General features: G+C 45.8%; 1 protein-coding gene across 3 annotated transcripts in view; it reads left to right on the top strand.

Annotated features, from left to right (window-relative positions):
- Positions 1-26,167, top strand: part of CHCHD3 (coiled-coil-helix-coiled-coil-helix domain containing 3) — a 538,892-nt gene that overhangs the window by 419,739 nt on the left and 92,986 nt on the right. The window contains exons 11-12 of one of the 3 annotated variants that reach the window (XR_013829655.1): positions 9,866-9,959; positions 10,413-10,506. The exons of 1 other annotated variant lie outside the window; for it this stretch is intronic. Coding sequence is in view for 1 of the 2 variants with exons in the window: in XM_079931114.1 (XP_079787240.1) it covers positions 9,866-9,892 (27 nt within the window). In the remaining variant the exon portion in view is untranslated. Of the gene's footprint in view, positions 1-9,865; positions 10,152-10,412; positions 10,507-26,167 lie in introns of those variants that run through there. One more of the 3 variants, XM_079931114.1, reaches the window with a different exon arrangement.

The raw sequence follows: 26,167 nt of genomic DNA, 5'->3' as shown, positions 1-26,167 counted from the left end.
AGTCAATAGAGAAGGAACCTGAAGAACAAAAGAAGGAAGGATCTTAAAGGCCAAAAACACTGCTTTATGGTCAGACCTCAGTTTTCTGCAGGTGAAAATGCATTCATAGCATTGGCCATTCTTGGGAAGGAGTTATTTTACGTGTTTCATACAAGGAGAATAAACTGAGTGACCTAGAAGTAGAAGAAGGTCCCCTGGCTTGGGCAGTTTGTTCCTCTCCTACTCGGACCCCTCAGTATGCGTGCTTACTGCTCATGCTTGCTCGTGGAGTGACTTAGAGGCAGGGGAACATCTCAGGGTTTACAGTGAAGGTGATTCTAAGAGTAGTGGACAGGCTGTGGAGAGCTTCAGTAGAGTAGCCCTCAGCGATTTGCTGGTGGGGACTGGTGTTTAATCTTTACATCACTAAACACCAGATCGGCAACCTGTGAGTTATCTGGCCCACGTTCATGACTTAGACCAGGACATAAGAATTGTAGCTTCCAGTCTCATGCTTCCTTTACCAAGATTGAATAACTCTCAGATGCGACTTGCCATGTGAAGTAGGGCTTGGAGTTTGAATTGGTTTCCAGGTCATGCAACCAAATCTGTATCCCATGTTCTTCATGCCCCTGGGGAGCCCTGGTATGAACACTTAGGACGACTATTTGGTGTGGGGTCTGTGATCTGTGCTCGTGGGGCAAGAATCGCCTTTCTCAGTGTAAAGAGACAGAAGCTGCAGCCATGTGAGCTAATCAGCAGGCTTTGCTTATGGTCAGGGACTGGAATCTTTACATGCTTTGCATATTGCTGTGATCCTAATGACTACTCCAATGGTTACTGCCATTATGGTGGGAGCATCTAAGAATCTCAGCAGTGAGGTAGTAGAAAGAGCATTGGCACTTGGAGCCTGAAGATGTGGGTCTAATCCTGCAGCTGCCCTTGACTAGCTGTGTGACCTTGAGCATGTCACCTGACTTCTCTGAAATTCAGTTTTTATTGAAAGAATGAGAATCAGTCTTGATTACATCACAGTGGGTTCTGAGGATTGGAATAGACAGTATAAGGGAAAGTGCTTTGTAAACTGTAAATTGCTATGTGGCCAGTATGCTTTAATGGTTGCTGATTGCAGTGCAAAGACGGAGCTTCCTTATTCTCTCATTCTCTGGATATTAACACATTCTCTGCTATGTGTCTGATGCTAAGCCAGGTACTGGGAAGACAACAGGCAAAAAGCTACGTAGTCTCCAACCTCATGTCCTTATGGCCCAAAGTTAGGATTCCCACATCCAGAAATGCTGGTCTCCCACCTTTGGACATGCTGTTGCACACCCTGAGACTTGCTTCCTATGAGACCTTTGGATGGGTGGGCCATGTGGAAGGGCCTTCAGAGAGGAGCTTTTCAAACTATGCTCTGGGAGCCCAAGGGCCCCAGGGAGAAATCACACGGGGGAGGGGCAGAGCAAGCAGGGGGCACGCTGAGCCTTCCTCGCTGCCTTCAGCCAGGTTTGTTCCTCTTTTCCTGGCGTATTTCATTGTTTGAAGACTGCTCCTTTGGTGGAAGAAGCTGGACAGCCTGGCTCCTTGATCTCTTCTAACTTTTACATCTGACTCATGGGTGAGCCTCTTTCCAAGTCTTTCTTTTCCCAGTGGTAGCAGAGGCAGAGACGGCTGGTTGCCATTATTGGGATGGAACCAGGATAGGATGACTTTAATCTAAATACTTATATAGAATGGGAAAGGGGCTGGGTGGGTGATAAGTTACCTGGAGGGGTAGGGAGGCTTCCTTTCATAGCCACAGCACAGCAACTGGGACGGCCATCCAGCTGGGACTGCCGTGCTTCACGAGAACTGCTGGGTCTGACTCTACCTAAGGCAATTTCTCTTCTCCACAGACAGGGATCCTCAACAGGTAACCTGGTAATCATGTGGTGGCTTCACCCCTGGCGCCTAGCTCATGGGCAGCGTTCTAACAGCAAATGGCATTCTGAGTCGTCTTTGACCTTGGACGGAACAATTCTGCAGTGTCTAGGCTCTCTGCGGTGATCGACCCTGAGAGCTGACAGGACATTTTAAGGGCGCAGAGCCCCCCAGGCCAAGTGCTGACCAACAGCCAGAGTTTCCCCAGTAAGTGGTCCTTCTCAGGCTACAGTGGGAGCCAGAAAATGGATGAAATCCTTTTGCTAGCCAAACTGCGCAATATTCCAGAGAGTTTTGAGGGGTTTTGTTTGTTTTTTTGGTGTTTGTTTGTTTGTTTTTGCCTTCAGATAGCTCCTAATTATTTAGAGATTTTCCAAGATGGAATGTTCTGCCCTGGGAAATTGCCCCAAACGCTTAGGAAACTGTTCCCTGATTTTTAGCACCCACGATTGCTTTAATGAGTCAGTTCTCGCTACGTTGTATTAGCATACTGATGGCTGCTGTGATAAACCCCCAGATGCTCAAATATGCTAGAAATGTGTTTCTTGTTCACACTAAATCCAAAACAGGCTTGCATTGGTAGTTGCCTCTTCTCCAAGCAGTTTATTCAAGGACCCGGGCATCTTTCCTCCTGTGGTTCTGCCATCGTCAACATGAGACTGCTAGGCTCACCAGGCTTATTTGCATCCAGCCAGTGGAGGGGAAGAGAGCCTGGAAGATAGTGGGTAGACAGTTTTTATAGGCCAGTCTGGGAAGTGGTACATATCCCTCCACTTATGTTTTCATGGCTAAAACCCAGTAATAAGGCTCTACCTAACTGCAAAGCAGTCTGGGAAATGTAGTCTAACTGTGTGCCCAGACAGAGAGATTTGGTGGATAGCTAGCAGTCTCTGCCACTGCCATCTGCTGAGGTTATGTCTCTCTTTACTGGGGAGGCAGGAAATAAAGCGGAGCGAGGAAAACCTGTCTTAAATAGCAGCAACGTGGTTGACCTTCCACATTCAAAACACTATAGGGCAAAGTAAAACAACAGTAGGAAATTATTTTCACGCGTCTTGTCAGCAGTCATTTTAAAGTTTGGTGATGGCAGCGTTGTACAGAAGCTGGTTCTCTCATACAGTACTTGTGGGAGAGTAAATTGGTGCAACCACTTCGGAGAGTTATCGGTCAGTGTTTGTGAAAATTTAAGTGTTCATACCCTTTGGCCCAGCAATTCGATTTCTCACTGTCTTCTCTAGAGTAGGACTCTCATAAGTGTACAGTGAAGCATAAATAAGATGCTGATTGCCAGCGATGCACATAAACCAAAAGATTAAAACCATGTCAGTGTCCAGCGGTAGGGGACTAGGTGAGTAAGCTATGGTATATTTGTGTCATGGCATACTATGAATGGTTAAAAATATAAGGTAGATTTATATGGACAGACACGGAAAGGGCTTTAAGACATATTCCAAAAGAAAAAAGTAAGTCACAGAGCACAAGTAACAAATTGTACCATTTATAGAAATAAAGACAAGATAAAACTATCAATGTCTCTAGGTACATATACATTTATATGTAAAAGTGTAGAAAAAGATCTGGAAGGATACAAACCAGGGAAAAGTTGTTGCCTTGCAGGAGAGGATGGGTTTGAGGTGGTAATCAAGGGGATTATGGTTTTTATTGGTGGGATTTTAAGCACTGTAAAGCATCATTCATATACTACTTATGTAATTAACAATAAATTAATAAAAATAAGGAAATGAATACATAAACTAAGAAAACAAATTTAAAAACCTAAGTATATTGGACTTCGCAAATATAAATAACAATGTCATTTATTATCTTTTTCATTGTTATTGTAATGTTTTAAGGTCTTGAACAAAGAGACAAAAACTAAACAAAAGAACAAGAATCCTCTCACAAATCCTACTCAGAATCAGGCCACTTATCCAGGGTCACTTCCAAAATCACAGGAGTTCTTGGGATTAGGACCTCGTGCATACTGAGCGTGTCATTCAGTTTTTCAGGACCAGCAGGAGTGGCGTGGCCCTGGAGCCTTGAACACATTTACCAACAAAAAAGAGCTTATCAAGAAAACCTGGTGACAAGGAGCATTGCAGTTATCCAGCAGTTGTCAAATTAGCTCCAGTTGGAGTGAGAGGTTCCGTGGTTAAGATGAAAGAGCTGGTCACACATATTTGTTTCATTTCTAGAAGATGTCAGATACTGTCCTAGGAACTGAAACAGAACAAAAATCAGACAGTCATTGACACTTCCCCTGTGGAGTTTATGGTCTAGAGATATCCTCCTAAATTACAGAAAACATTAAGGCATAGAATTTTCTCCATGTTCGGTTTTGCTCCCGTAAACTTTCCCTTTGATTTTTGATATTGCTAATGTAACCAGCAAGCACAGACAGTCGCAGTAAGGATGAGCCAGTAGCAAATGAGTATTAACGGGGAAATTCAGAAACAGTTTTTTAATGTTTAATTTGACAACTAATCTTTTTGGACATGTATACCTGGATGTGGTATTATATTTCATACACAGGCTATACATCACATTGTCTCCTACTAAAATTGTTGATTTGTAAAATAGAATTAAAAATATAAGTATCTTACGGGGCTATACAGAGAGCATCATAATTTCTAGGCTTGGTACTACCTGAAAATGTTTGAAGACCACTGATATACGCTTGGGTCTTTTGTAGAGTTGTTTATGTTTCCTCAGGATCCAAAGCAGGCAGAAATCATTGTGAAGGAGGCTTTCTGGGATTTACACTTCCCTGACATTTTCCTGTTGTTCTGAGTCATTTGCTTCTGAGCCACAGCTTTCCTAGTCACCAGGCAGTGTCTGGGTCATAGAAACACAGTCTAACAAATTTAAAAATGTTCCAAATGGATTCTGTCCTGTCCTTGCATTTCTTAATGCCATGATGCCCGCAGTGATACTCCTTAAATCTACTTTTCTTTCCTGGCCACTTTGCTCATGCAAGAGAGTTACTCAAAAACTGTCCTCCCAACCTCAGGCTTCTGCTTCTTTTCTTCCTCCTCCATTCCTCACAACGGAGCATCACAAAAGCTCAAAGCACTGGTCTTGCCAGAGTGAGCCGGGCCTAGAGGAGAGGAAGCAGAGACCAGGAGGCAGGCAGAGGTAGGCAGAACTAGAAGGGCAGTAGGGAGGGAACAGTAGAGAACAGTCGTAGCTTAATAATTACTGTCCTATCGTATGATCATCTGTTTATTTACTTGGTTAAATACTTACTGAGCACTAAGTGCCAGGATGTGGGGATATGAGGGTAAACCGGAGGAATGCAGCCTCTGCTTTCATGAAGCTTTGCCTAGTGGGACACAGAGAAGAGTACCTGGGCATCTGCAGCACACTGGGATGAGTGCTCTGGCCAGCAGTGCAGGGTGGTATGGGAGCTCATGGGCTAGGGCAGAGGTGGGAGGAAAAGCTTCCCACATAGCACAGCAAGAAGCCTGAGGCTGCTAGTTGTCCACTGATATTCATTTTCCTCCTCTTCCTTTGATAAAAGCATGTCTGAAAGCATGCTATTTAGCTGGTCGATGCCTGCCCAGCTAGAGACTACCTTTCCCAGGGTTCCTTGCAGCTAAGTTCAGCCATGTGACTAAATTTGGGTCATGAGATCCGAGCAGCAGTGATGTGTGCAACTTCTGGTTTATGCCCCTAAGATGAAGGGTGTGGCTTCCTCCTTGTATTCCTGTTGTCTGAAAAGTGGTGGTAACTGGAACAGCCATCTTAGACCATGAGATGGAAGCTCAGTGGTGAAGGCGGTGGAGGAGAAAAGTAAAATGAACCGGAAACAATGTTGGGCAGCAGAGTTGCCCTACCAGCCCAAGACCTGTAGACTACTATGTGGGAAAGAATTAAAAAAATATATCTGGTGTAAGTTACTGTTATTTAGTCTCTGTTAGGACAGCTGGACCAATATATTAAGCCATATATCAGGTTTAAAAGTTTAAAAGGTTTAAAGGTTTAAAAGAGTTCCAAATTCCTAATCTCCTCTTCTTAACCACTTGGGATCCCATGGTGTAATTCAAGAGCAGTCCTTGCATCAGCCAATCTGGGAGACATTTGGGAAATGGGCTGTTTAGATCCAATGGAGAGGCAGCTTCAGTGATATAAGGACTTTTCCAATTTAATTCCCCAGAAATTTTCTTAAAGACAAAGATCCACTGCCTTAGGAGCTGAAAGAGTTACTTCAAGGAGGATTTATGTATTTGGCCCCAAACTGAACTCCTTTTATTAGGAAGACACAGGACATGCAGAAACCAGGAACACAGAGTCATTTTCACTGCCTGGCTTGGAGGTCTTCAGGCCAGAGTTCAGGGAGGGATTTTGGGTTAGAGGGGAGACTGCCCCTCAATTCCTGGGCAGGTCTGCCCAGATGGCACCTTGTTGGTCTCCAGGTGTGCTTGTCACACTCTGGGCCATTTCTTGTGTCTTGACCCCTTCTTAGTCCAGTTCCCTATTCTTCCTTCCTCCACGGCCCTATGTCTGGCTGTCACTACCAAGGAGAACCCTCTCAGCAATGCAAGTTGGGAGACACCAGCCCTTAGAGAGAAACTCAGGACAATGATGGCATCTGGTTCTTTACAGAGAGTATCAGTCAAGATAAGTTAGGTTGTGCTGCAGTAACAAACAAACTCCCAAATCTCAAATCCAACATGGCTCAGCAGTGTCTGTAATTTAACCAGTTGAGGGTTCCTGGATGACCATGCATGACACCACATTTCAACATGAGGCTTCAGGCTTTTGGGGGGGCAAGAGAAGGGAGGACATGGAGAATCATAGCTCCTGATGCTCCCAAGCAGAAGTGAGCCATTTTTTGGATACACAAGTCGCAGAGCTACTCCTACCTTCAAGGGCTGGGGGGCTGCCATCCTCCTGTGTGTGTGTGAAGGGGAACTGGAAATATTGGTGAGCAGCAGCAATGCCCACCACAGACATCACACAATGAGAAGGCTGATGGGTGAACAGGGAGTCTGCAAAGTGGGCGTGCACCCTAGGAGGTGCACACGATGATCCACTGGGTGAAGGAAGAACATAGTGGAACTTCCAGTTATACTTATCCTTTATCCTCTCCTTTTTAAATGTCTATTTTTTGAGTATGTCTGTTATACCTATTAGAACGAGTATGTCTGTTTATAAGGTGCATGATGTATATGTCGTGGTACGTGATTATAATTTATGACTAAATAACTATGCGTACACTGGAGGTGGATGCTCAGAAATGCTTTATGGATGGGCGAGCAATCGAAAATATTCGGCGACTACTGGACTAGAAGATAGGACCCAAAGACCCCGAGGCTGTGAGTACCAAAGGCTCTTGGAAAATGGGGCCTGGAGCCCTTAACCCCAAAGTGACTCAGTTTCCTTGGCTGTGACAGTTCAATTATGATTATCTTTTCAGAAGCTTCTAGGATTGATACCCAAAAGGTCCTTAAAGAACAGAGGCTGAGGCAGGGTAGAATTAGATTGAAAACCTTTTCACCTCTCTTGCCGGTAGCCAGCAAATGCAAAAACAGCCGCAGTGCTTTGCAGAAGGACTGCAGAGAGGCGATGTGCATTCATGACGAACGGGGTGCACAGTGCCTGAGGTGGGCGCGCTGGGTGTGTGGTGGTGATTGGTGTCGGGTAGAGAGTGCTGCCTACGTCGGGAGAGCCGGGGAAAAAAATTACAGGGGACTCCACACGTTAGCTGCCATCGCTTTCCCTGGAGAGGCTGAAAATCTTTGAGAGGTTCACTCTAGGGGGAAAGTGTTACTGGATAAGTCTGGCTGATGGAGACAGAGAGAGAGCGAAAGAGAGAAAATAAATGCATGTATGTGTGTGCGTTTGTATGTGTGCGCATGTGTGTGTACGTGTGTGCATGTGTGTTCTGTGTGTGTGTGTGTTTGCTCACGTGTGCGTGTTTATATATCTGTTAGTTTTTCTTCCTCTGGTTAAAATAGGGTACCCCAGCTCTGGGACATGAAAAGAAGGAAGAAAGACCACGGTGGGCGAGATTGGCACAGGGAATAAGGGGCAGGTGCCAGTGGGAGAGGTGTGGAGAGAAAGCGTCAGAAGACAGATCTGAAAGTAAACAGCAGAAATGACTATCTGTTACAGCCAAAGCTGGCAGCAGACCAGGAGATGAAAGCCTGTAATCCGGACGCCTCAGGAGACTTTTGAGATCAGGGTATCCCTGGCAGCCTGCCGGTGGACAGGAGCAGCCCCAGCCCCTGAGTCTCACACAGCCGGGGGCACAGGCTGTCCCATGTCTCCACATGCCCAGCAGGGGCAGGGAGGCTGAGAACTTGGTGTCTGTGCATAATGTTGCATCACTTCCCCTTGGATAACTGCTTCCCCTCCCATCCCCCTCCCACCTGTGGGAAGGACACCAGCAATTTTCCAATCGTCCAAGGTCAAACCCTCAGCCGTCTCCCCAACACCCACTTCTCATTCAATCAGTTGTCGATCCTGGCAATTTCACCTCCCACGTGGATCCCCTTCACTTCCCCCCTGTGCCTTCTCCCCAGGTCAGGAGGGAAAAAAAAACCCCCAAAACATTACATGTTCTAAAACTCTGTACTAATAGTATTTCTCAGGACTGCTAAAGCTTTAGTTGCATGGAACAGAAACCAGCATTCTACAGGAGAAGAAAGGGAGAGGAAGAGAGAAATTTTAGTTTGGGAGTAAGGGACACGCTGAGGGCAGGATTTCAGGGGAGTCTCAGAAGAGTCTTGAAGCTAGAACCTGAAAGCCAGTGGGACCCAGGCGCCCTTCTCATAGCCGCTTGACTCAGTCTCTCCCTGCACATCTGCTTCTCTCTTCTCTCTGCAGCTTGCTTTTCTCTGCTGCTCAGCTTGTGGTGGGAGGTACCTGCCCGCATCTCCCCAGTGTTTACATCTCCTCCATTCAAGAGGTCAGAATGAACTAACTAGTCTCAGATTCCCTTGGAAATTTCTTATTAGCCAAGTCGGGCCAGTTGCCTCTGTCCCATAAGCGTGGCCAGGCAGACGGGTCATTATGTACAGTCGTGGCTGCATACCTGTACAGTCACAGGGCCATACCTGTGACCTCCAGCCTCGCCTTGGTGCTGTCCCTGTGGGTCTCACATTTATAACCTCTGTCTTTGACCATGTTCCCGCAGTCTTCTCTACCTCCCACTTTCAGGCTTATCTTGGTAACTCACGTTATGAAAACCCTAGTATTAAATATTCCCGTTCGAACTTCACACTCTGTCTGCCACATCCTGTTATCTTCCCTGGGTGTGTCTGCCCAAGCCTGCCCCACCTGAGTGCACTAGACCTGTCCGATACTGTGGCCTCTGGCTACCCATCACTACTGAGCACTTGAAATGCGGCCAGTCCAAACTGAGATGTGCAGTAAATGTCAAAGACACACTTGGTTTTTAATGCTAAGGAAAAAAGAATGTGAAATATCTCATCAATAATCATTCATATTGATCATATCTCAGAACGGTAATATTTTGGATATACTGAGTTAGATAAAATATAATATTAAAATTAATGTCACCTGTTTCTTTTCACTTTTTAAATATGGTTACTAGAAAATTTAATATTACCTATGTGACTCATATGTCATTTCTGCTGGACAGCGCTGGGCTAAATCACAGTCTCGGGAAAGGCCTGGGCTTTCTCACTCGCTGCCTTTATTCAAGTTGTTTCTCCCTCCAGGAAGGTTTTTCCATCTTCCACTACCCAACTCCTACCCATCCTGCAAAACCTTCCTCCAGTACTGCCCTGTGAAGCTCCATGTCTACAGATACTTCTCTCTGTAGCTATTTACCTTCAGAACTGTTGAACTTTTTTTTTCTTTTAGTTTTACTTTTTTGTATTTTAAAACACACTTTGGGCACATTTAACTTTCATTATAATCATTAGTCTGTGTGCCTTATCTCCTATATTCTGTTGTAGGTCCTTGTGGCCATGCTTCATTTATTTGTCTATTCCAGGTATACACACTCAACAAATGCCTGTAACTGACTGGAAATACGAAGTCTGTGAAAGAAAATCACTCTTGCTACAGATCGGTTATTGTGAGCTCAGGTGAGGCTTTGGTCCTGGTCTGTGTTCCATTTCTCCCCATCACTCCCTCCCCCACTCCCTAAGGCACCTCCGTTACCATCTTCATTCAGTCGCTCGTTTATTCATCACATATTTAATGGCACTTTACTGCGCCAGGTGCTGGTAAGCACAGGTGAATAAAGAGACATGGTCCCTGCCTTAATGGAAGTTCCAGTCTAATGGGAGAGTGATAAAAGTGAACAAGAATGCACTTATGAGCTGTGATATGGGGGATTCAGAAGAGGAACCAGGCAGTGGGGAGGGCAGGTTGACTTTGATTTGTGGTCAGTTTAAGGCAATGACGTTTAAGCAGAGGAGTCAGCTGTGCCCAGAGCAGCAGGATGGGGAGGGAGCCCAGGCAGAGGGAATGTGGTGGCGGCAGACTCAGGGTCAGAGGAGAGAGCTGCCTGAGGCCAAGGGACAATACCTCCACAGTTCCAAGCTCTGGACAAGGGACATCACCTCCACAGTTCCAAGCTCTGGACAAGGGACATCACCTCCACAGTTCCAAGCTCTGGATGGCAAGAGGAATCACTGGTAGGTCGGTTTCCTCTCTGTGTTCTGAGTTTACTCTTTAGAGCACTGTGAGCTTCATAGGGTGCACTTGACTCTTAAAATCTCTCAAGCTTTTCAACAAAGCATAAAGGTTAATTCCATTTCTTCTCATAGTGTTACCCCTAGGTGAACAGGGTTCAAATTCATACTCTTTCTGTATGGAAGTCATGCCTATCATCTCATTTTAATGCCCCTCCCTTTTTTTTTTAAGCTTGAAACAACATAATCTTTAATCTTGTCGGGTGCATTGAATGATGCACATATTCCTTATTTCTCTCTTTGTTGAAGACAGAGTTTAATGCCCTTTTGATATACTTCGGTGGTTCTCACCCAGGGGTGAGTTTGTCCCCCTGGGGAATCTAGTGATGTTTTGGAGACATTTTTGGTTATCATGACTGCTGAGGGTGGCGGTGGTGCTGTTGGCATCTAGTGAGTAGAGGACAGGGATGCTGCCAACATCTTTTAATACACAGGACGCCTCCCATAACAAAGAGTTTCTGGCTCAAAATGTCAAGAATGCTGAGGCTGAGATATTCTAATGTAAATATAGGCAAGATAGACATATTCTTTTGAGAGAGGGACAGCTGAGTCTATGGCCGAGGCTGCCAGTTGCCACCTCATATTCAGTGTTCCCTCTGTCCTTAGCAGAAGAAGCCCATTTTTTCCAAGATCACAATGCACCCAGCTAAAGGGCACTATTTCCCAGTGTCCCATGAAGTTAGGTGTGGCCATTATTCAAGCTGTTTCTCCCTCCAGGAAGGTTTTTCCCTTCAGGAAAAACCACCTCCTCCAGGGTGGCACCCTGGGTTGTTTAAGGAGTTCCCCACATTTGAGTGTATGTTATCCTGTGGGCTCAGTGCAGTAGCCCTTCTTGTCCTCTGATCCCTCACATGAGATGCTCAGAAGTAGTGAGTGAGCAGGGACTGAGGGATGGGCATGGGGCCGGCCCTACGTTGTCACTTTTGAAGTCTGCAGTTCTGTGCCGAAGTTTGGATTTGGAAGTGCTGAGACATGCTTGCCAAAGGCTGGAGTTTTGATGTGGGGTGGAGAAATAGATGTTACTTTGAGGGGGAGAAAAACACCTTTCATTTCTTTAGGGAAAGATGATAAGTGATGCAACTTTGTGGTTTCTCACTTTGGATCTTCTGGAGAGCAGATGTTCCTTGAGGAATGGCTGGTCCAGAGGCGACGTATTTAAGTTCGCAAACACCACACATTCAGATGTTAGACATTTCAGTGTTGCTAAAGAAAACCACCAAATTAAACAGCCAACTTTCCCTCTTCGTTTTGTCAAAGAGACTTTTTAAAGTGAACTTGGCTGCTGGTGGAGAGAGGCTCATTTGGCAGTCTCCAAGATGGGGGATGAGGTGACCGTGTGACTGGGGCGGGGGGAGAAGCAACAGGAGGAGGTGAGGGTGAGGGAGGTGCCTGGACGCACAGAGATGCCTCGTGCCCTTGTGGGGCGGGCAGGGAACCGCTCCCATGGGCCATGCGTACCCTTGCTCGCCTGCCTCTCAAGTGGCAAACCTCTGCTCTTCCAAGAGGTGGTATCATCACACTGAAGGGGAAAACCTCCCCTTTGCCATGTGGGTGGTTATCTCCCAAAAGATCCAAAAGGGAGGGAGAAAGTGGCAGGAGAAGACAGCCTTAGGTAAATGCATGGAAAGTATTGCTTCGGAGGAGAATGAATGATGCCGGGGTTTAAATGGTGTGCTTTGGGCTGGGTAACTTGCTTCCCTTAGCTTGCGACCCTCATCATTTCTGCCCACTTTAGTTTTTAAGACATGGTGGGGGCTGGATGTTGGGAGAGGCGGTTGCAGAGAGCAGGGAAGTGGAGCCTCGAGCAGCTGGATCTATCCTAGCCATGGCATGAATACGATGAAACGCAGCCTTTTATTTTTAGAGGGGGTGGCGAGGCAGGGGGAATCTTTGATGCGGGGATTGAAGAGCTGCTTCTGGAGGATGAGAATGAGAAGGTTGGGACAGTCCCTCCAAACGCCCACCCGAAGCACCAGAAGTAGCAGCAGCAGGGGCAGGCCTGCCACACAAACAGCAAAGCACTTCTTCCTCTTCCTGGGGCCTCCAGATGCCCGTGTCCTGAAGGAGAAACTGAGGCCCAGAGAGTTGCAGTGGCTGGTCTCCAAGTGCCCAGCAATTCCCTGGGAGGAGCAGGGCCGGCCCGGGTCCCCTGGCATCTAATCTAAGGGTTTTGTCTGTGTGATGGCTTCGGCTTCATAATATCACTTTCTTCTGTGGTACTTGGATGTGTTCCATAAATGCTCTGCCGTGTGAAGCTCTTTCTTAAAATAGGAAAAGGATAAGCTCATCTGAAGGGCTGGAAGGACCTTGTGAAGAGAACTGGGCATAATTACAAGTCACCCGGGTTTCACTAGTTCAAGCAGGCAGATGGTGGATAGAACCGAAGCCAGACAATTTGCACTTTACCAAATTAGCACCCGTCTGTTAGTCTGCAGAAATGGGGAAAAAAATGGGCATCTCTCTTTTCACCATATAAGGTAAATAAAAGCCAGTGCTCACAGAGTGTTGGTGCTACAGGATGCAGAGGCAGTGTTACCCAAGCTGCCCCTCTATCAGCCGCGAGTTCCTCACTTCCACTGTGAGTGGGAGGCAGCCCAGAGTGATGGAAAGAACTCAGACTGTGGAGTCAGCCAGCCATGGGTTCAAATCCCAGCTCTGGTACTTACCATAGCTAGTGTGGCCTTGGGCAGCTTAACCCCAGAGAGGCTGTTGTTTGCTCACCTATAAAATAAGAATAATACCTATTAATTCAATTAAGTAAATGAAAGTAAAATGAGCAGTGCAGAGTAGGCCTTCTATAGTCATAGCCCATTAGTGATGGCCTCCAACCACACTCCGACCCCAGCTAGTCTTCACCTATATATGACAATGGACACAAGGCTAGTGGCTGAGGGGACCAAGAAGTGTGTCTGGACCAGAGTAGACTCCCTCTCACTCCAAGACACACCCACAAACCACATGCCCTGACCTGGCACCGGGGAGACTGACCCTGCCCTCAAGGAATTCAGAGTCTAGGAGGGAAGAGAAGTATTCAAGCAAATAATGATGATAGAACTTTAAAAATGCTATAATCTAAGTGGGATGAATCCTACCTGGCATGAGGAGGAAGGTGTCAGGAGAGGACACTCATGTGGACACGGAGCCAGACCATTGGAAGGCTGGGGCTTTCGTCAGGTAACCAAGGGGGCAGAAGGGACAACATGTGAGCAAGGCTTTGGGCTGTGGCTGTGCCTGGCTCTCCTGGGGAGCAGTGAGCCCTGCAGGGTGATAAGTGCCAGGCCACCCCAAGGTGTTGGATGTGAGCTGCTGAGTGAGGCCCCATCCCACCCTGAACATGGGCCTGAGATAAGGCGGGGGGCGGGGGGTCTTTAGTCAGTGGAGTAAGTGACACCTTCGGGTTTGCCTTTGGAAGATGAGTTTGCCTGGGCTGGGGAGGGTGGACCATGAGAGCAAGAGTGGAGGCAGGGAGGCTAGTTTGGGGATTATTGCAGGAGCCTGGAGGGCCAGAGCCAAGGCAGCGGCAGAGGGACTCGAGGAGAGAGACTGGCGGCCTTAGTGCTGAGTTGGACGTGGGGGATGAGTGACGGGAGGCTGAGAATGATTCCCTATTGTTTTCTTGGGTAATTAGAATTTGGGGCCAACTTTCTCTATGACACTTAACTTATAATGCTTGCATTTATTTTTCTCCTTTGCCCTTCGACTGGGTGTTCCTTGAGTGCAGACATTTTCCTGTTCATTCCAACTGTACCCCTCATGCTAATATGGAATAGAAGCCCAATGCTGATGAATGAATGAATGGAGGAATGAATGAATGAACTCTTCACTCTGCCTTGTACTGCACACCTCTGTGGGGGAGAGCATGTGCCAAACTGGCTTATTACAGCTCCCGGCCTGGGGTCTCACAGATGCCTGTCATACCCCGTGGGATGATGATGGTGATGACGCCATTTTGCTCACCTTCCCCTTTCCAGATGTAATGCTTCCGAGCTTCCCTGGGAAACGCAGGAGGCCTAATTAATCATGTGAGCAAAGTGTCCTGATTGGAACTTCGTGGCTGGAAGAAACCACAGGCTCAGGGGACATTTCCATTATAGAGTGATCACTGCTCTCTTAGCTTGCAAGGGGTCCCGTTAAGGCTCTTCTATGAAAGGAAGATAAAACTCCAACCCCCTAGCCTGGTTATCACACTTCGGAACTATCCACCTCTCCATCTATAACATTTTCCCTTGATTCCTTATCTGCTCAATATAGATTTGCAGCTGCTGCTCTGCTGCGCTCTGTGCTGCTGTTGGCTGGGTAGGGGAGCTCCCAGGTGAAGCAGGAAGAGATCAAGGCTTGGTGGAGGAGGGAAAGGTGGAGAGAGGCCGCTTCACCCTAGACAACTGGAACCACCTGAGCAATATCTCCAGCATTTTAAGCTGTGATACATCTTATAAGCTCGGAGGGCACGTCTCCTGTGGGCATGCGCAGGTCAACCTCTGCGAACTGGCATGCTTGGAGCACAGCTTTTCTGGTTAACTGAGGATTATAAAAAACGCTGTTTTGGTTAGCCTTCTTAAACTCTTTTTCAGAGACTTCGGTCCATTTTCCTTCCTTAAGCTATTTGAGCACGGCACACTGTTTACTCTTGATTTCGTGATTCAGAACACACTCAGGATCAGTATTCAGAATCCCTGCGCTGAAATGCCAATTTTTATTACGTGTAACCACGGGTGTGGGAGGCTCAGGGACTGGGTGAATCTCATTCCGGGACGCATTCTGGATTTTACTTGGCTAACTTCCAGACATCAGTTTGTTTCTTGCGATTGGGAAGACAGATAATTCTAAATGTATGAGGGTTCCAGTTGCTTTCTATCTTTTTGTTTAACATCTTTATTGGAGTATAATTGCTTTACAATGGTGTGTTAGTTTCTGCTTTGTAACAGAGTGAATCAGCTATACATACACATATATCCCCATATCTCTTCCCTCTTGCGTCTCCCTTCCTCCCACCCTCCCTATCCCACCCCTCTAGGTGGTCACAAAGCACCGAGCTGATCTCCCTGTGCTATGCAGCTGCTTCCCACTAGCTATCTATTTTACGTTTGGTAGTGTATATATGTCCATGCCACTTGTTGCTTTCCGGTTAATGAAAGTTTTACCACGTGTCAGAGACTCCCTATTTTTTTTCTCAGGCTAAAAGTGAGATGTGTCCCTGCCAAGTCAGGAGAATTTAGTATAAACTGTGTCCGGCCCTCTTGTTAACTCCCTATGGGAGTTTGGATATACAGTGAGTTCTGCTATGATGCTTGTTTTGGAAATGCAAATTTGTTCCAACGCAATTGATGTCTTAGGGAACAGTTTGAGCATGACACAAATTTCACATTTACCCGTGTGCCATTCAGCCTGCGGATCCAGAAAACTGCACACAGCTGAACTGGACAGCATAAGAATGTACGGAGTGCACACACATGCCCCGAACATCTACTGGCCACCTCAGTTCACCGCATCTTAGCATCTTGGAAGGCACGCCATCCACATCTGTTGTTACAACTCTCTGTTGACTTCATGTTATAATAACTCACAAGCTGTAAGCTTTCTGGTGCCCATTTCCGTAAGCAAACATCAGAACTTTTTCGGGGTAAAGTATCATAATTATTGTAGTATTTGTAGAGTTCTGACAAATTGTACACTTGTCAGACTGTGCTACCATTTTTATTAGATTCCTCTTCCTTTTTTTTTTAATGTGTCCTTGATGAAGTATTTGAGTGTTCGGCCTCTCACCTTATTTTTTCCATAAGCCCTGTGGTTTTTATCGAGCAATTTTGCACATTGTGGTGGTTTCGCATATGTTACATTATAGCAAACCCAGCTGTAAGTGGGGGGCTCTGAGCTTCACTCTAACCAGCTGGGAAAGGAAGATAGTGTTCGTCTTGGAGAGAAGGGACCTTATTAGATATGTGAGTAATATTTGATCTCCTTACCACAGGCCACTTCCTTTGCTCACCAAAGATACATAACTTACAAGGAACATATCTAAAAGGTTGAGGATATCTTCCAGTTTACAGAAATGGAAAACTGAGCAAAACTGAAACATAGATCTATAAGGTGGTATCACTTCAACGTTACTTTCATGGTATCCAAAGTATAGAACACATGTCCCCCCAGTTATAGAGTTACACATGAAATTACTTTGTGAAATGAAAGAAGTGCTCAGGGACATACAAGGAGCAGAACTGGCACGCACTGAGGCTTTCCTATGGAATAGACGCACTATGTACATCATCTCATTTAATCTTCATACCACCCTGTTTCCATATTGAACCCCTGCCACGTATTGGGTGCTAATCCGGCCATGGGGTTGTATCAGGGGACAGAACCCATTGCTGCCCTCCAGGGGCTGAACTTGTAGTGGAGAGCCATAGACAGTAAGCCAACAAACCAACATACCCTTGGCCGTGGGGTGGTGAGTGCTATGGAGAAAGAGTGCGAGGAGAAGTATTCGGGGCAGGGGGAACAGAAGGGACATCTGAGGTGGCACAGCAGCACTGCCATCTTCATCCTACAGGTGAAGAAACTGAGCTAATAGAGAAAGAAGGGCCAAGTGGCTCTGAGCCTTCAATAGGACAGTGGGGAGTTGAGGAGAGGGAGGAGAGGGTGGAATGTATTCCTGGTCTACAGGTAGAGGTAGAAAGTCCAGAGAGGCCTGGGCTGGGTCTAATTTTACTTCAAAGTCTATTTTCTTTCTCTGCCTTGGAGCAGTTTCCACTGTTTAAGCTTGATCTTCCTGAAACATGGCTTCCTCGTGTTACCCAAGTCTTGTTCAAGGACCTGGGAGGTTTCTCTGATGATGCCTGTGTTAGTTTCCTAGGACTGTGTCTGGGAAAAACTCAGTGCATTTTTCTTGACTCTCACTGTTCACTTCTGACACCAGATGTGTGGGTTTTCCTGCAAGTTAAGGGCTCAGATCCTGCAAGTTAAGGGCTCAGTCCCACAAGTGACCCCACTTCAGATGCCAATCGCAAGTCCCAGCTGTCACTTATACTTCTGACCAACCCACTGTAAATCGGGGTTCCTATGACCCCCCTCCCGGGCTTCAGTAATTTGCTAGAGTGGCTCACAGGGCTCAGTGAAACACACCTACCAGTTTATTATAAAGGACAAAATAAACGATACAGATGAGCAGCTGGGTGAGGTACGGGGAAGGGACGCAAAGCTTCTATACGCTCCTTGGGTGTGCCATTGCCCCAGCACCTCTGCGTGTTCAGCAATCCGAAAGCTCTCTATACCCCATCCCACTGGGATTCTTATGGAGGCTTCATCATGCAGGCAGCATGGATTATGAACTCAATCTCCAGCCCCTCTCCCCTTCCTGTGGGATGGGGAGTCAGGCTGAAAGTTCCAAGCTTCTAATCATGATTTGGTCTTTCTGGTGACCAGCCCCACATCCTCATGCTACCCAGGAGCCCACCTTCATTAGAACAAAAGACACTCGTATCACCTAGGAAATTCCAACAGATTTAGGAGCTCTGTGTCAGGAAGTGGGGTTAAAAACTAAACATTAGGGGCTTCCCTGGTGGCGCAGTGGTTGAGAGTCCGCCTGCCGATGCAGGGGACACGGGTTCATGCCCCGGTCTGGGGAGATCCCACATGCCGCGGAGCGGCTGGGCCCGTGAGCCATGGCCGCTGAGCCTGCGCGTCCGGAGCCTGTGCTCGGCAACGGGAGGGGCCCCAACAGTGAGAGGCCCGCGTACCACGAAAAAACAAAGAACAAAAAACTAAACATTAGAACAAAAGATGCTCCCAGTATTCCTATAAGTTAGGACATTACAAGGGTTTTAAGAGCTCTGTGCCAGGAACCAGGGCTAGAGATCAACATATATGTTTCTATTATTTCATAGGCTGATATAACAAAGCTTCACAAATGAGGTGGCTTAAAACTACAGAAATTTATTGTCTCACAGTTCTGGAGGACAGAAGTCAGAAATGAAGGTGTGAGCAGGGCCATGCTGCCCCTGAAGGCTTTAGAGGAGGATCCTCCCTGCGTCTTCCCACTGTCTGGTGGTGGCCAGCAGTCCCTGGTGTTCCTTGGCTTTTTGCAGCTGCATCTTTCCAGTCCCTGCCTCCGTCTTCACGTGGCATTCTTCCTGTGTGTCTCTCTGTGTTCCAATGTCCCTCCTCTTATAAGGACGCCAGTCATATTGGATTAGGGCCCACCCTAGTCAAGTATGACCTCATCTTAACTTGAGTATATCTGAAAAGATCCTATTTCCAAATAAGGTCAAACATTCCCAAGTACTGGGAGTTAGGACTTGGAGATATCTTTTTGGGGGGCTACAATTCAACTTATGAACAATGACCAAACCAAATCCTAACTCTCTGCCTGGCTTCCTGTGTCACCAGAATTGACCCAGATCTACCAACGTCACCTGCCTACTTCCTAAGAAGCCCACCATACACAGTCACACCTCTGGGCCTTTGACCTTTCCACCATCTATCATGTCCCCTACCCATTCTCCAGGGTCAAAGTGTAGTGCCTTATCCCCAGACCCTCTTTGATGATTCTGTCACCGTATCAGCCCACACTGAATTCCTTCTCTGAATTCCTGCAGCCATCGTTCAAACATAACATTATCTGTAGTACATTAAAAAAAAAAAAAAATCAAAGGCTAGCTTGAAAGTTCTAGTCTAGTGTGGTTAAGAGGTACAGTGCACAGACCTTGGGGACACAGTGTAGATTTGAATTTAGCTCTGCCACTTCCTAACTGTGTGACCTGGAATAAATTACTCCCCCTCTCTGTGCCTCAACTTCTTTGTCATTAAAATGTGGATAATAACAGTGCCAATCTCATGGATTGTTGTGGGAGTTAAATGAGATGATTCCTGTGGACTGCTCAGTGTGAGGACCTCACATTAGCTCTTTTTATCGTGAGCACGGGGAAGCTTGCCTTTGAAAAGTGCCTCTTTCTCGCCGGGTGCTGAGGCTGGGCTGCTGTCAACAAAGGAAGGGCCATCAAAGGCTGGGACAGGAGGGAAGTACGGGACCACACGGGCTGGACCCCGGGAAGTCGCCATGGCCAGGCAGGGTGCAGGTGGGAGTGGGCAGAGTCTGATGTGAACAAGGTCATGCTCAGGGGGCAGGGATGAGAGATGTGGCCATCTGCACACGGACACAGAGGCAGGTCATGGTCCCTGCCCTTGTATGGAGAAACAGCTTAGCAAATGGACAGGTTATTGAATAATGATAAGTGTGGGTCAAAGTTGTTATAGAAAGAGATATAAATAGGGTGGGGCTCCCAGTAAATAATTATTTCAAGGCAGAGAGTGGGAGCATGGGGGAGAACCTGTGGCATCATTTGGCCAATTCTGTCATTTTCTATAAGTTGGTATTTACTGCTTATTGGATAACAACTGTTTACCAGATTGTTAAGACTCTATTGCAGGTAACAAAAACCAGCCAAGCTAACTTAATAAGAAAAGAATTTTATCATGAGGTTGCAGAGGTGTGTGTTTCATGGAGCCCAAGGGCAGAGATGAGCTAGAGGCTGGGAATGGAGCGTTGCCTGCATTTCGTCTTTGTTCTCTGCTCTGTGTATGTGTCCATCGTCTCTGTTTCCGTTTGAAGACGAGCTTCTCTGGCTGTTCCAGGCTGCCTGGCAGAGCACCAGCTCCCCATCAGCTCCTGAGCTCCTGGGTGCTTGTATTCTTCTGTCTGTCTCAGTACCTATCCAATGCCACATTTGGGGGGAGGGACTTGTATTGAGCTGCCTTGGGTTAGGTGCCCACCCTGGACCACAGAGTGGCAGTGGAGTGAGGTATCCTAACACCCGTCCCTGGGACTGTGCCGACTGGAGACACACGGGGATTTCTCCAAAGAGGGCGGTGCACAGTGACGGACACAGCTGTGCAAGTAACCCACACAGAGCCTAATACAACCAGATAGTCTCCTGTGCACTTTATGTGTGTTATCTTTTACAGTATTTTTTGTTGTTGTTGTTGGGGGTAGGAGTTTATTAATTAATTTATTTATTTTTGCTGTGTTGCATCTTTGTTTCTGTGCGAGGGCTTTCTCTAGTTGTGGCAAGCGGGCCACTCTTCATCACGGTGCGCGGGCCTCTCATTATCGCGGCCTCTCTTGTTGTGGAGCACAGGCTCCAGACGCACAGGCTCCAGACGCGCAGGCTCAGTAGTTGTGGCTCACGGGCCTAGTTGCTCCACGGCGTATGGGATCCTCCCAGACCAGGGCTCGGACCCGTGTTCCCTGCATTGGCAGGCAGATTCTCAACCACTGCGCCACCAGGGAAGCCCCTATATGTGTTATCTTTTAAATCCTCATCACAACCTTGCAAACTATGCATTAACGTTCCCGAGATACTGGTGTAGAAACTGAGGCTCGGACTGATCATGTAATTTGCTCAAAGTCATCAATAATATGTAATGGATGCAGGGTTTTAATTTAGATCTGTGTGAAACTAAGGCTCAAAAGTAAGTGATCTGCCCAAGGCCAGAATTAGTTGGTAGCCAAAGATGAACTCAGTGGTGTCATATAGTCTAAAAAATACAAAACCCAACCCAAGGGAAACGTACAGACACCAGCCTCGCAGCTGGGAGTCTAGTGAACTTGATGCCAGTTGGCTACCCCATCTCCCAAGTCCTAGTGTGGGCTCTGCCCTCCTACATGCTGTAGGAGCTGGGCCCTAGGGTGTGGGGCCTCTCCTGGAGCAGAGGCTATGCTTTCAGCAGGGACTTCCCTACCCAAGATGTTTACCTACAAGGTTGAATCCTGGCAGGTGGTCACGGAGCTGGTGTGTATTGGGGCTGGGCTCCCCCACTTCTTCCTGCAGCCGAAGCTGGTACCAGAATCCTCTTAGGGGAGGTCAGTGAAGCTTCTGCTCAGAGACCAGACACAATCACTGTCTGGATTGTCTGCAACTCAAGGCTGCAGAGTAGCTGGGCAGAAGTGATTTACAGAGGAATAATTCTCGACAAGGGATTCTGGTGACCTTATAAACCAAGAGACTGAAACTGCTTGGCTTCTCTCTTCCCAGGGTGGAATTAATTCCACCTAACTCACTGCAGTCCATTTGAATTTTGGTTTTTCAAGAAAGAGAATACAGATCCCAGTGGTCTGTGCTGTTTCTTTGAGACATTTAAAGTACCAATTGCATTGGTGTGGGAACTACTTGAAAGAAGAGTGAAACCAGAAAACTGGCTATGAGAAGAATAAAAACATGGCATAAAAAGAAAGGAAAAAAATAAAATTTTATTTCAAGGCTAACAGCTCTTTTCTGGGTAGTTGTGGGATTTTTTTTTTCTAGTTTTGACTGATTGACTCTAAGTGGTTGATGGGCTTATGTATCAGGAATTTGGGGTTATGGTAAAGGGAGAGATTCTCTTACGTTCTCCATGTTTCTTTTGGTTTGTAGAATTGTACCAACACTCCCTGATAGTATCAGGAAGAAGCTTCTATCTACCTCTCACCAACTCCTCCAAGGGTGGAGGGAGATGCCACTGACAGGTGAGATGGTGAGAGTCTGACATTTTTTGTCCATGTGTCCCCATGGGGCAGGATCTGTATCAGAGACTGATTCCCATGTCTCTGGTCTCTCTTGGACTCTCTTCCACTGTCTTTCATGATAACCATCCTGGTGCTGGGTACATGTCTCCTCTGCCTATTCTGCCTCCTCAACGCCCCCTCCCCCCTGCCTAGTGCGCACGCCAAGGTTGGGACTTGGGAAGAAAGGGTAGGAAACTTGTCTTCGTCTTGAGTCTAAACCGTGTCCTCTACTTTTGCCAGTAGAAAACCCCCAATATTTTTATTCCTATTTAACTCCTGTTTCACTCTATATCTCAGCTGATTATGAAGGCAGAGGAGAGAGGGTTATGATCAAGTGGTCACGTCCTCAAAGGACAATAGTCCACTCACAGTCAGTGCCCTAACTACTAACCATATTAGTGACCCAGATGGTAAGTACTCTTTTCATGAGGAGTGCTAAATTGTGTCTAGAACAATCAGCTAGGGAAGGGTCGGCTTTCTGGAAAATGTCTGGGGCAAAGAGCAAGGAGGTTGGAGTTAGATGAACCTGGATTTGAATCCTGGTTCCTCCACTTATTAGCAGTTGAATTGGGGAAAGCTATTTTAAGTCTCTGACTCTAATATTCTGTAACTTTGTTCCATAACTTTATTAGGGGGCATAGTAAAGCCCATTTCGAAGTGTCATGGTGATGATTAACAATAATAGCCTAGAAGCTGTTATTGAGAGCTTATTATGTGATGGGCACTGTTCTAAATACCTTGATTATATCAACCTTATGAGGTAAGAACTACTTTACCTCCCTTTTGCCTGAATCCCAGAGAAGTTAGTCACTCACGCAAGATCACATAGCTACTAATTATGCTTAACCATTGCACTATATTGCCTTTTACCTGAACAAGAGATTCAGTGAGAGATGTATGTGAAAGTACCTGCTACAGTGCCTGGCACATAGAGAGCACTCTTAGTAAATAATATGTCTTCTTTTCCTCTTTGCTGGTGAGATGTGTGGGTCAGAGGCTGCCCTCCATCCAGCTCACTTTTGAGAGCATGAAGCCATCCTAAGTCTTTTGAACTTCCCTCTTCCCCGTCAATCCCCAAGGGCAGAGTTCAGCTAAGACTTTGGATTCTTTGCCCTACATACCCAGGCCATGGGGTCCAGGAGCTATAACCCCTTCTCTGAACCTAGAGCCGTCTGTTTCTTTTCTGTAGAATTCTGGGATCGATCCAGGGCTGATGTTGACGGTGGCCATTGATAATGATGCCACTTAAGAGAGAACCCTCCAAGAATCCCCTCGTCACCACAAGGAGACCATATAGACATAACGAAGTTGGCAGTGAGACAGAGGCGACATGGCCATTTGATTTTATAGATTACAGAGCATGTAGGTGTCACCCATGAAGCTTGCTCTGGAGTGTGCAAAGCCATGCTGAGTGTGCACCCCAAACCACAACTCATGGAGAAACACACAGAGCAGCACTCTGAGAGTCAAGGTCATTCGCCATGTAGAGGGGACAAGGCTTTCATATTTTGATTTAGTTGTGTTTAACCTTCCTGAAGGGGACTGGGAACCTGATTACCTAGTAAGCCAGGGAGTCAAGCCTGAGAAAAATCATACCAGAGTCTGAGAAATGGAGGTTTAACTGGAGTTTACCCAGGGAATCACTAGGGCAGAAAATTATTGGGAGTTCATGTGAGAAACCCTAGATTCTTCTGTGATTAGGACCTTTGGAACCAGCCCTCTTCTAATTGATTTAGTTTAGAAGAGTACATTTCACCAGAAAATTGAGATCTGAGTAAGAATGAGAGGTGAGTCTAATTCTCAGCTCCCCCATTGCTTTTCCCAGGTGGGAAATGGGGATTTTATCATCACCGTCTTTCTGAGGTCTTCGTTGCGTGAGGAGAGACGTGCTTTAGAAAAGGACTGACATGTACCCACTGAATCAGTTACTAATCTAATTCTGTTCTAATTAGTTAATACGTTCAGCTACATGTGACAGAACTCCCCCTCCCCCCTCCCCCAAGAAAAGGCCCCAAACAGCGTCTTAAACAAGATAGGAGTTCTCTCTCTTGTAAAGGAGTCCAAAAGCATTCATCTGGGGCCGCCACAGAAGCTTCCTGGTATGAGGAGGCCAGACACTTTATCTTGTTCCTCTGTCTTGTGGGCTTCTGTTCCCAAGGTCACCTCCTGATCCATTATAGCTCCTTGAACGGCAGCCATTGTATCCATGTTCCAGAAAGCACAGGGAAAGAGAAAGATACATCTCCTCCCTTGAAGTACACTTCCTCAAGTTGTACCCGCCATTTTCACTTATATCCCATCGGCCAGAATGTAATCATTTGGTCTTTATTCCAGATGGTTCTGTGCTTAGCTAAAATTAGGGGTTCTATCACTAAAGAAGAAGAGAATAGAGGATCACTAAAGTCACTAATGGTTGTCTTTTCTTTTTTTAAATTAGAAAACTCAGTTAGATGACCTCCAGAGGTTCCTTTAGGGAGGAGTATATTTCTTTATATTAACAATTCCCTCGGTAGATATTCTCTCAATACTTACTGAGGCCTCCCATGTGCTAGGTGATGTCGTAGGTGCTTTCAGGACTGTGAAGATGGATAAGACATATTATCTGATCTCAAGGTATTTACAGTTCATTCAATTATTCAGTAAACATTTGATAAAAAGCTTCTGTGTACTAAGTATGTGCTCACCTCTGGAGATGTAAAGCAAAAAAGCAGTAAGCCACTAACCCAAAGAAACAAGAATAAATGAAATAATAAATATAAAAGAAGAAGTTAGAAATTGAGAACAAAAAAATAGAAAAGATTAACAAAATCAAAAGCCAATTCTTTGACATCATTAGTTCAATAGTTAGACCTCTGAAAAGACTGATCAAGACAAAAGAGAGAAAATACAAATAAATAAAATGTGGAATGAAAAGACAAATAACTACAGACAAAGCAGAGATTAGAATAATAAGCAAATTATGAATAGATGTAATAATGTAATGGATACATTTTTAGGAGCTATAAATGCCAAAATTGGTACAAGAAAAAAATTAGAGAACCTACTTAGAACATAAGTATTAAAAAAATTGGAATGATAACCAAAGACCTCTTATCCCCTCAAAATCCAGGCTCAGATAGTTTTAAAGTTTCATCCCATCAAACTTATAAAGAACAGTGAATTTCTACCACACAGATGAATATATATATGTATATTATTCTAGAAAACAACATGAAGCCTATGACATTACATATTTATGTAAATAAAAATTCCATGTACATAAAAATATACAAATTTTATAAGAATGCATAAAAACAAAAGAACTTCAGTAACTTCACTAGAATGGTAGTCAATGATCAAGGTAACAGCATTGAGAAAGGGGAATTAAGGGAATACGTAAGTACGAGAATGAATGAATGAATGGAGAGAGGCCATACAGGAATGAATGTGTCATGAGCTAGGAGTATGGTTGATTCAATTCTCTGACCTAAGATCTAGTAGAATAGAAAAGAAAAAAGATGATCAAATTATGGTCATTAGGGCTTACAGTTGAGTAGAAGGAGATAGACATATTTCATTTGAAAAGTGGAATAAAGTGATTAAGATATTTTGGAACAATTCTGCTCATGGTAGAGTGGGGATACAAATCATGGTGTTGTAACTTCTACCTGGGTGGGAGCTGGGGAGGTGAGATTGTAGCAGCTCAATGGCACACCAGAGGAAGAGACGACATGGCATAAATAATGTAATTCAGAGAATAATGGAGGAAAAATTAAAAGTGAATGTTAAAAATAAATCCAAGGGGAACGCAAAGGCAAGGGGTGATAATCCTGTATAAGGAATAGAAGAAGGTGTCTTGATACCTGAGCTGAGCCCACAGAACTGTGCAAATGACTCAGACAGTCTGCCAGTCTAGGGTTGCATCTAGCTTCAGAAGCGGATTCTTATGTTGGCTCCAGACTCTCCATGGAGCCCAGATTAAAACTCTGCACAATCATATACCACACATGATTAGTGTGACCTGAGAACCTATCAAACAATTAGTAATAAAACATCAACTCTGACTCTGCTTCGTCAACGA

The sequence above is a fragment of the Stenella coeruleoalba genome (assembly GCF_951394435.1).
Source record: "Stenella coeruleoalba genome assembly, chromosome: 9".
Lineage (NCBI taxonomy): Eukaryota > Metazoa > Chordata > Mammalia > Artiodactyla > Delphinidae > Stenella > Stenella coeruleoalba.
This window is presented reverse-complemented; position numbering and strand designations above follow the sequence as displayed.